This window comes from Miscanthus floridulus, chromosome 8, assembly GCF_019320115.1.
Source record: "Miscanthus floridulus cultivar M001 chromosome 8, ASM1932011v1, whole genome shotgun sequence".
Classification (NCBI taxonomy): Eukaryota; Viridiplantae; Streptophyta; class Magnoliopsida; order Poales; family Poaceae; genus Miscanthus; species Miscanthus floridulus.
In genome coordinates, this window is record NC_089587.1 from 181,910,690 (window position 1) to 181,920,868 (window position 10,179).

The following is a 10,179-nucleotide window of genomic DNA, read 5'->3' on the forward strand; positions in this document are numbered from 1 at the left end:
CGCACTGGGTAATTTAACTTAGGCATTTATTTGAGTCCACAAAACTAAGTCACACAGGATTCGCTTATCGCACCAAGTATATTTTATATAAAAATTCCGAGAACTCATTTGTAAAAAAAATTTTAGACCTAAATCGCGGTGCTAAACAAGCTCGTAACACTAGGGGTGTTACAATACAGTTTCTAAATGCCAAAAGAACACATCGGACATATAAGATACAACACTGCTCCCTTCCCTCCCCGTGCCCACCGTCCCCACAGACAGGGGAAAGAGATGACGGGCGTTGGTTCACGGGAAAAACATAGGAAAAATAGAGGAATCAAGTTCCTAGGGTTTTATTCACTGTAGTCGCGTTTGGAACGAAGGAATTGAGGGTGACCTTTCCTTTGAAACGGTGAGCAATCCTCTACTTTTGGAGAAAGAAAACATCCAAGCGGAGCCAAGGGAATGTTTCCTGCATCGCTTGCGTGCGCGCTCATGGGCTAATCAAGCTCATGATGACGGATGCTGCTATTCCATTGAGGAAGAGAAAAATAGAGTTCAGTAGCAACTGAGTGAAGAACGGATAAGATGCTACTTGTGGGGGCGGGGGCCCTCTTCCATGCTTTATTTGTTAGTGAAAAGGAAAAACGTTTACTGTTAATTTTAATTTAAAGCTTTGAGTTTGCAGCTAACTCTAAAATTCCTATACCCTGCGTTCCAAATACTTGTTCTTATGAAATTCCTATGTTTTTCGATCCTATGCCCATGCCTTTCCTATTCCTCTTTTTTCTCCTGTTCTTGTTCTTGTGTTTTTCGTTCTTCTAAACAGGCCCTAGGTGGCTGACGAGGACATGAGAGAGAGCATGCTCATTTTTTTTTCAAAGGAGAACTGACATGAGAGCATGCTCCTCTTTTTTTTGGAAGGAGATCTGCATATCATTTTATTAAGAAATAAAACTACATGCTCCTCATTTTCCTCCCTAATTTCTTCAGTAATCAATTAATTCTTTTGAAATTCTTACACTCCAATGGGCTCTTGACAATTGGAAATTTGGGTATATGAATAAATCAATAATCACCCAGTCTCTTACATAAATCCTAAATGCCTAGTCTAAAATCTGAAAGGAGCCCCGGCCTCTAAGCTCTACCCATTAAGCCATCAAAGAATAAGTACAATCGCCCTGAGGGCAAGCCTCTATTGTTCCCACAAAAAGAAAATATAGTACACAGGCAGCGAACTTGGGTCCCTGATCTTCAGTAGTATTTACATAAATTTTGAATTGCTTCTGGCGCTGAATACTAACTATGTACACTAGTTGAAAGTACATGATAAATAGAAAGAGCTCATGGATTGTGTTGTCGTTGTTGACCTGCGCAGATTGCAACAAAAGGTTCGCCGAAGCCTTTGGAGTCTCCACATAAATGGATAACTTACACCAGGTTACAGATCCCATCGTTTCTTCACATTGAAGAGGAAAACGGGATTTCTGAGATTATCCTGGGGTACTTGAAGCATAACCTGAAGTTTTGTTTTCATTGGCGCAGTCTTCGCTTTGCCCCCTTCTTCTCCAACCTAACATAAAAAAGCATTTCATAAAATTAATATATTAGTATATTACTCTACTCATGTCATATGCAATTCAAAGTTTCAAACCATCATAAGGCCATGATAGTTTCAATGTCAATAATGCTAATTGTCAATGTGACGTAGGATATAAAGGTTTTTCAATGTCAATAATGCTAATTGTCAATGTGACGTAGGATATAAAGGTTGATCCATGACAATCGTTGCTATGGTATCCTCATTCCTCAAACAACCATTTTACCAAAGGTGCCAACAAGAACAATTATAGTCCCTAAGATTTAAATACTCGGTGCAAAATATGGCCAATATCTTATGTTCAATGTACTCATTATTTTAAGTGCATTCCACAATAAATTGAGAAACAGCAATATCATACGTAAGGCCTCAGGGCTTTGGACAACTGAACAGCAATCCAATACCTTAGCAAGTATCCTTGTTTCAGGGTTCAAACAAGAAAATAACTTGGTACCTACTCTACTAGTATAAGGTTCTCTATAAATATAATAAAGGACATGCATAACTGAAACCTGATAGCCTACGGAATTCCCCCCAACAAACACAATCTTAATATAGCAAAACCAAACCACAATTACTGCATCTCCTTATGGACATTGTATTTTGGTTTTATTCATTTTTCCCAACATAGTGTCACCTTGAATACATTGCGAGGTTGCAATCACCAACAATAAGGAAGAAGTGTGAAATGCAAGTTTTGCTTATTTTCAAACTCATCTGCTCGTATCTTATAACCAAAGTAAGAGATGCTGCTGTACCATACCCAAAGAGAAGCCCATCCGACTCGCACCTCAGAATCATAACCAGCTTTCACTTTGAAATTTTTACCCACTGTATGCTTATAAACAGCATTCCAGTCATCAGTGTCGAAGCTGTAATGATAGCTGAAAGGAGAGGAAGTCAATGTTACCACCGGAAAAACGAATCTACTGCAGAAAGAGGATGATGCATGCAACATGCAGTAGGCAACATATCAGGTGCAAACCAACCAACCTGTGCAAACTTGAAAACTACCAATCAGGACCACTAGATGTTGATCCAATAGATGGGGTGAGGGGGCTTAAGCGCAAAAAAAAAAAAGGCTAGCGGGTGGGGGGTTTAAGCGCAAAAAAATCCCACCTCTCACTCCATCCATTGGATCAGCATCTAGTGGTCCTGATCGGTAGTTTCCAAGTTTGCACAGGTTGGTTGGTTTGCACCTGATACGTTGCCCATGCAGTAATCCTTCAAAACAATTGCAAGTAATTTCTTTCAACTTTAATCCTGGGAATATGATGACCGTAAGTTCTAGCAAGTAGCAACTGCATAGATAGTAGTGTTCGATAACAAATCATAAGAAAATAACCAACAAAATAGGGGGAAAGACACTGGACTGCTAAAGATAAGCCAATTTTCGTTTGTAGTTATTTAATTATGCTTTGTAACAAAATAGTTAGCAGGCAGAACACTGCAGTGCAGTGTTAAGATCCTGGAAGCTGGAATACCACCAACATACAGGCAGGGCATGTTGCTGACTTTTTAGAATCTGAAGATGAACTTACAATATATGGCAAAATCTTGAGCGAACATTAAGAATTTAAGTATGATCAGAAGTTGCAAAATGCAAGAGTGCTTTTATCAATAGTTTAAACCCTTCAGGTTTTGTGAAGCAAACTTCTTGTGCAGATAAAGTAATTGAATATTGGAAAAAGTCCATTTTACTCCCCGCTAAACTATGATTTGGCTTACTTAACCCCCTCTTTCTTAAAACGGTTCATTATTCACCTTTTGCTCTTACGGCAGTCTGTGTGCTCCAAAAGCAGGCAATAGACTACAATAAATGCACTCCTACTGCTGGGTAGCAACCATTGTGGAACCAGTAAAGAACAAAAGCCCCCAATAGCACTATAGTGGCGGCTAGTTAGAGAGTCTGGGTTTGTATGAGTGAGATCAGTTTGGCACTTGATCTGTACAATCTCTATAGGGGAGTCACAGTTACAAGCACCGTGGAGATAGAGAACCTTCGCGTACAAGTCCCCCTCTTCCTTGCAATTCCATGAAGCCATAGCAAGATGGAGATACTGCAACTATTCCAATACAGGAAGAAGGTAGTAAACTTGTATCTGATTTGAATTTGATACATGAGTTTGTGTGATCGATGCGTTGTTTGAAGCAAGAAAATTCAGGGCTGGGCACGTCAATTGATGAAGGTAACAAGACAAGCTTCGTGAAACTAGTTCCTATGTCTGTACTCTGTAGGAGAGAAACAGTCAAACAGAGAGATGAGAGGAAGGAGAAAAGGCCAAGGAGAAACGAAGAGTTTCAGGCGGCAATATGTATGTCAAGCACCAGTCTCCATGTCAAAGCCGGCCAAGCTAGCATTCTTGACCGGCAAAACAGCTCAACCCTCTCTCCATGCAGACGAAATCAGTATCAAATAAAAGCAAAAGATGAATAGTGATCTGGATTAAGAAAAAGAAGGTTGTTAACTAAATCGCACTTTAGCAGGTTAAGTGGACTCCAACGATACATCAGGGGGACTAAAATGGAGTTCTTTGAATATTCTTTTCATTGCTGAAGGTAGCTTGGTTTTTCTCTAATGAACACATCATCAAGAAAGATTTGCTAATTTGTAGCAAAACAGATGGAACACAAGTGCAATTCACATAATAGTTACTGGAAGTAACTTGTTAAAGACCTGAAGCATTAACAGTGCAGAGACCTTGTGACGAAAAAAATGTTTAGTGGATGCATTCATAAATGGGCACAAGATAATGATCACAGAACAATGATCGCAGCCTCACCTCAACTTATCAGAAGGACCAAAACGCCTTTTGAAGCCTATGGATACTGCATTGGAAGGCAATGAGACACTTGGAACTAAAGTTAATTCCTTGTCCTGCCACAGGAAACATATGAACAGAATCAAACTTAACAGGAAGTCCAAAAAACAGAACAAAGAAAAGGATTAAATAGCTCACCTTATAACAATATCTTAGATTAAGATCATTTTCATTGTACTGAGAAGTAAGAACACCGTCCAAGAAATCAGATTTTCCAATCCCATATACAGAAAGCACCTTCTCATCATCTTCATTTCTCCTCTCTTCTACTGAAACTTGACCAATAGGAAAGTGGAACGTTGCCCTTGGCTGCCAAATAAAATAAAAAAGGAGAAAACTCTTACATTTAACAGGGTTTAGATGCCATATACTATTAGCCAAAAGAGAAACTGATGAATAGTAAACATAAATGTGTATAGTATTCACAAAATCTCTAAAATGCAACTTTAAGATATATGGTACATTGCATGATGCAACTAAAAATAGAAAACATAGAAGTCAAAATGTACAAGAATATTTCAGATAACAGTATAACACAGTCAAAATAGTATTTGAATGGTCAGTGTTTTAATATTACAAACCTCTTTAGTCTGTAAGGAGTAGCGTTTCTAGTATTTCCCAAGGGTAAAAGTGATACCAGAGCATGGATTAACTCCCTAGTTTAATTCCATGACAACGACAAATCAAGATTTATCTGAACGCATAACGATGATAGCAGCCTAATAGGACATCTGAACCTTGTTAGAATACCTAAATTATTTGATAAAGGATTAAAAAAAATGTCACCAGTAAAGGAACCTAGATACTCACCAAACCACTGTAAGGCACCAAAGATGATAACTCCAGTTTATATAACGGATCACCCAAACTAGTGATCACCGAAACTTCTCCTTGTTGGGCCTGAGAAACCAAGGAAGGCACATTAAACCCAATATATTCTTTTGAGAGCAACCCAATATTACATTGGCACTTCAACTTAGCAAATTTGAATATAAATGACCTAGTGAATGAAAGAAAAAAATATACTCCCTAAGACTATCTCCAACAGGAGACCTATTGTGGCACCCAAACTCAAAATGGGTCGCCAACAAAGCACCTATACAGCAAACTCATTTTGGGTGCCAGGAGAGACATGACCTATATATGAGCATCCTCTCTCCTAAAAACCCATTTTGCAGCTCTTTTGGGTCCTGTTGTTGGAGAACAAAAATGGGTATTGAATCCTTTCCTGTAGAGCTACCCAAATGTCGAATGGGTCTTATTTTGGGAAGTTTAAGTGCAACTAATATGCAAATATTATTTGCTGACCACTTGTAAAGCCATTCCTTGACTCAAATTTACGGCGCAATACCTTGACATCGTGCGAGGCACGGAGCTGGATGGCGCCTCCGGGAAGCGAGCAGTCTCCGCGGAGCAGCGCGTTGCGTGCCTCGACGTCGTAGAGCACGGAGAAGCGCTTGGTGATGAGCCCCACCAACGGCGCGGTGAAGAGCTGCTGAAGTGGGTCCCCTTCCTCCCCGCCCCCTTGCCACTGGCCCTGTGGGTCGCTCTGGAAGGAGAGCCGCAGCTTGGCGAGGTCCCCCGCGAGCTTGCACGACACCTTGTTCACGAACACGCCCTCCTCGCTATCGTACTCCGTGGTCACGCGCAGGCTCGGCAGCCTCCGCGACCGTGGGACCACAGGCTCCGGAGGTGGCAGCGGGGGAGGAGGAGGCGGCGGAGGCGGTGGCGGGCAGAGGAAGGTGAAGGGGCAGCGCAGCCCGCTGAGCCATGGGGGGAGCTTGATGTTGAGATTAAGGGGATTGGGGTTCTGGGCGGCGGCGGACGCCATGGGGGCGGCGGAGGAAGCAAGGCGAAGCGGCGGAGTTGAAGAATCGAATGCAGGACGGAGGGAAGTGGGAAATTTTCCGGCGTGGGATTCGGGAGGCCTAGGAATCCTGGGTCCGGTAGTTTTTCGATTGAGGACCCGGATCTATTGTTTATTCCGGGCTAGGGCACTGCTTGCTTGCTGACAGGACCTGTTGGAGAGATCAGTGATACAATACAAGTGAAATTATTAATATACAGTACCTACTAAAGTTTTCTCAGTAACTGCACCTTGGAGACAGAGAGAGTGAACAAGATACTGTTTGGTAGTCTATAACTAGATGTATACTTATTTTGAGGCAAAGGGCATGTTTGGCCAAAATTTGATATACCAAAGATTTGGCAAGCCAAAAACTAGACAAAAATTACCATAAATTTGGCAAATCAAATATTTGAGTTTGGTAAGTTTTAGGAGCAAATAAAATACTAGCCAAATCAGGACTTGCTAAACCTTTAACATAAAAAAATTTGGAAGTGAACCAAGCAAGTCCGAAATTTGAATGCACTCACTCACTTCTAACAATCACACACCTCGCTTATTTCGACCAACATGCAGCCAAAGCAACCTATATCATTCAAAGCCCTCTCTACTTTTCCCAATCGCGTAATCACGTAATCCATCTGTTCTTAAAAAAGAGTTATTATCGATTTCCAAAAAGTCATCAACTTTTAACTTTGCCCAAATATATTTAACAAAATGTTAATATTTAGGTACATAATCAGTATTATTAATTAGATCGTTGAATATACTTTTATAATAAAGTTATTTGAAGATATAAATGTTGCACGTATTTTTTACAGATCTATTCAAAGTTGAAAAAGTTTCACTAGCACGATTCAGGCAGTGGTAACTGATGCGCGGGTAAACGAGCGCATAATCGCATTTGCGGCGCTGTGGCATCGAACGGTCCACTGATGAGGTGATCTTGCGCGACCCCGTACGTCCCCTCTTCCCTGCGTCTACCCACAGGCGGACAAACCACAGCCCACGGCAGGACGGCCGCGAGCGGCACTCGTCGAAGTCGCGAGCTGTACCGTTCCAGGCCGGAGACACCGATAGGCCGTGCGCCCGGGCCCGGCCGGCCGTGCCGCTGCCGCATTTCTGCATATGCTGGGTGCCTGGGTCTGGCCGTCTGGGTCACGCCTTCAGGGTCCGGGCGATACCGTGCACAGTGCACGTGCACTCGTCCGATGCGTAGTAGCGATTGTGGAGAGAGTCAAAGGGTGGATCATAGCCGAGCAGGAACTGGCAGAGCTAAAGCGCATGATTTCACCGGGAGAGGTGCGTGTAACATACGAACAACAGTTGTGCATCGTAACATAAGAGTGGTCGTTCGGGGATGATGACAACTAAGCAATTTGTTAACGATCGATGGACGCTGTTAAATACTTTGTTTATCCTCGATACAGCGGGCGCCCCCCGGTTTCGTCGACAGATTGTCATCAATTGCATACTCTTACCAGGTACTGTGCTATTATACTGAGGATCCAGCAAATCGTTTCAGTCAGAACCAAAATATCATTATCTAAAAAATTCAGACCCAAAATATGATAACGGCAACTTGTCTTGCTAGCAAGTACTCCAGTGTAGTAATATAAAGAGGCCTGCCCGTCAGAAGCTGGAAGCAAAGCAAGGTTGCAGACCTACTTCTACTTGCTCATCTCTGCAGTCTGCACTCCGCATTTGGTTGCCCACGGACCACGGTGAATGCTCAACTGCTTAATTACAGGTCATTTTGATTCAACCTTTTTTTCTTGTGTACCATATACAACTTAGCATGTACAGTACTACTTCTATTTTTTTTCTCAATACTGTCATTATTTCTGATACTTCGTGTCATGAAAATTGAAAACGCGGCACGTTTAATCTGGCAGGTCGTCAGCACCTTACTAGCACTAATGACCACCAAGTACATCATCGGGTCGGTGGCGGCGTCTTTCGCCTTCGCGTACGTCTGCGGCGTCTATGTCGCCGACAGGAAGGTCCTCGGAGGTGAGGTGCCAGCCACCGGATGCTCGGCTGTTGGTTTCTGCGGCTTAATAAGTCGGCTAAAGTTGATTTATCGTAAGAGAAAAACACTGTACCACGACTGATAAATTAAGCCGGCTGAAGTTGATTTATCGTGAGAGGAAAACACTGTACCACGACTGATAAACTAGGTTATACCTCTCACTGCTGCTTTGTCTGCAGGCACGACTCCACGGACCGTAGCGACGAACGAGTGGTGGCAGGAGACGGACAAGAAGTTCCAGGCGTGGCCTCGCACCGCCGGCCCGCCCGTCGCCATGAACCCCATCAGGCGCCACAACTTCATCGTCAAGTCGTCTGAATGAACCGCGTGCTGCCGATCTGCACCTGCATCATGATGACGATGTAGCTTATCGTAGCTTTGTTACATGGTAGGAGTAGCCAATATCCATGCGCTTTCGAATTCTGTTCCGAGTATCAAGTGAATTTGTTGTTCGGCATGAACACGATAGAATGCTGGCCTCTTTTTTTTCTAAACAAAAGTACTTCTATCATTGTATGGCGACTAAAGATTATGAAGACCTATAAGTATCTATACAACATGCATGTGTGTGTTTTAGAGGATCCATTGCAAATTCCAAAAAAACTCAATTCGGCTTTGCTCATTCGTCTAAGTGCTATTTTGAGAACAAGAGATCAGAACGTCGAAAGGGGCGACTCAATTCTGTCAATAGGAGAGATTCATCGAATTCCTTGGTTTTGCTTGGTACGAGTCAATTGGATTTGGATCACTTGTTTATTATTGAGTTGCTATTATTTTCTCAATTTCTGTCAATAAAAAGAGGGATTCATCGAATTCCTTGTTTTTGTTTGGTACAGAGACAAATAGATTTGACTACTTGTTTATTGCTAAGTTGTTATTATTTTCTCAATTTCTGTCAAAGGAGGGACATGGGGATGCATGACGGAGTGTCCACAGCCTGTAAATAGGCTAAGTTTTGCAGGTCTGCAGGTAGCCCGAAAAAATAGACTATTTACATGTCCACGGATAACCCGCCTTGCAACCCTAGAGGGGTCATCGAATTCCCTGGCTTTGTTGGGTACAGAGTCAATTCGATGGGATCGAGTTGCTTTTATTTGTAAGCTGAGTATCTACGCATTGTTCCATATAAAGTATCTCATATACCACTGAATCATAACACAAATATAGATACATACATGTATGCACACACATCCACAAATACGTGTATGCACTCTACCCGTTTGTTATTCATGGCTCAAAGAATAATACATTTAAATCTTGAAATAAATCAATGAAATGTGAACACTTGGGGCATGTCGAGAACTTCACTAGTATATGTCCACAAATCACTGTCGAGTCTAAAATCGGCATCACTGTTAGAATTAAAGCCGACGGCGGGGGCAATCGACAATGATGGAGCTCACTTATCACTGTCGACCCCCACACCTGACAGTGATATCAACCGTCGGGTCAAGGCTAGATCTGACCATTAATTTCATCCATTCAAACTTCAACAAAAGTCACTTTAGTTATAGTTATAGGACACATTGCATCACTTACAAATCGTGTCATTTCGCGTTACATCACTTAACAAGAATTACCACTTCTAAAAAAAACTCAAGAACACCTATGAACAATTCGTATCACCAATTCACCACCAATAATAAAACCAAAACTTATGATGTCCATCTTGCCATCATCACCAAGTTTAGGCTTCACATCCATCTCTACTAGATCACCAATCATGCGGGGCCTTGACTTCTAATGTGCAATTTTCCTTTGCGAGCAAAGTTGGCAAGCACTTTCCTATAATCAAAGCTCCACTTGAAGAATATGCATTTGCCTTCCACTTATAAGACTACAAAAAAAAGCAAGACCGAACTTGCATTAGCCAAATTATCTCCAAATTCGCATCACA

The 10,179-nt window shown here is 42.0% G+C and overlaps 2 protein-coding genes across 4 annotated transcripts; one reads left to right on the top strand and one right to left on the bottom strand.

Moving 5' to 3' along the window:
- Positions 1-1,025: 1,025 nt before the first annotated feature.
- Positions 1,026-6,307, bottom strand: LOC136474202 (outer envelope pore protein 37, chloroplastic-like). 3 transcript variants are annotated; one of them, XM_066471801.1, is made up of 6 exons: positions 5,756-6,307; positions 5,215-5,304; positions 4,543-4,713; positions 4,366-4,460; positions 2,346-2,466; positions 1,026-1,555 (listed from the first exon to the last, which is right to left on the bottom strand). In XM_066471801.1, exons 1-6 carry the CDS (start codon positions 6,233-6,235, stop codon positions 1,424-1,426), a joined length of 1,089 nt encoding a protein of 362 aa, XP_066327898.1. In that variant the 5' UTR covers positions 6,236-6,307; the 3' UTR covers positions 1,026-1,423. The 3 variants fall into 3 exon arrangements, with proteins under 3 accessions (XP_066327898.1, XP_066327900.1, XP_066327899.1); XM_066471803.1 differs by lacking the exon at positions 2,346-2,466; XM_066471802.1 differs by lacking the exons at positions 1,026-1,555; positions 2,346-2,466 and adding an exon at positions 2,702-2,806.
- Positions 6,308-8,169: 1,862 nt separating this feature from the next.
- Positions 8,170-8,604, top strand: LOC136474203 (uncharacterized). Its single transcript, XM_066471804.1, has 2 exons — positions 8,170-8,263; positions 8,462-8,604. The coding sequence occupies exons 1-2, from the start codon at positions 8,170-8,172 to the stop codon at positions 8,602-8,604; spliced, it is 237 nt and encodes a 78-aa protein (XP_066327901.1).
- The last annotated feature ends 1,575 nt before the right edge of the window (positions 8,605-10,179 follow it).